This window comes from Corvus brachyrhynchos, unplaced genomic scaffold (assembly GCF_000691975.1).
Source record: "Corvus brachyrhynchos isolate BGI_N302 unplaced genomic scaffold, ASM69197v1 scaffold309, whole genome shotgun sequence".
NCBI classification, from domain to species: domain Eukaryota; kingdom Metazoa; phylum Chordata; class Aves; order Passeriformes; family Corvidae; genus Corvus; species Corvus brachyrhynchos.
Genome location: NW_008240227.1, coordinates 161,505 through 162,052, shown reverse-complemented (window position 1 = coordinate 162,052; position 548 = coordinate 161,505). Strand labels below are relative to the sequence as shown.

Here is a 548-nt window from a genome sequence, read left to right as displayed (position 1 = left end):
TCCATCCATCCCTCCATCCATCCATCCATCCCTCCATCCATCCATCCATCTCCAACCACCCTTCCTTCTGTCCTTCCAAACCTTCCCCTCTCCCTCCACTTCCCCATCTCCCTCTTTTTCCCCCTTTTTTCCAATCCCCTCTTTGTGGGAATCTCCCACAGATGTGATCTTGGGCCATTCCCAAACTCGGAGCTTTTTGGTGCTTTCCAGGTCTTTAAAAGAGGGATGGGTTGAAGAACAACAGAGGGATGAACGTTTCCAACAGATGACCCTGGAATTTTTTGGCCCCTATGTGGGGTGCCAGGGGGAAAAAATTCCCTGAGGAATTATCCTGGATCCCTAACAGCAGGACCTTGGCCGGAGGGAGCCGCACGTGCCTGTGGCTCCCGGCCCCCGGGATGGCCTTGGCCAGCGGCCACGGGCTCGGGGCGGGCGGTGACATCCCCAGGGGACCTTGGGGACAAGGAAAAGGGGGGCAGGAGCACCCAGGGGCTCCAATCCTTCCTCCACATCCGCCGGCAGCTGCCGAAATGCGGGACCCCGCTTAT

At 58.0% G+C, this 548-nt stretch overlaps 1 protein-coding gene across 1 annotated transcript in view; it reads right to left on the bottom strand.

The window, feature by feature from the left end:
- LOC108449331 overlaps positions 1–548 on the bottom strand; it is a 38,738-nt gene that overhangs the window by 2,717 nt on the left and 35,473 nt on the right. Inside the window, exon 5 of the mRNA XM_017745146.1 lies at positions 353–453. Within this exon, the coding sequence (XP_017600635.1) occupies positions 353–453 (101 nt within the window). The remainder of the gene's footprint in view (positions 1–352; positions 454–548) is intronic.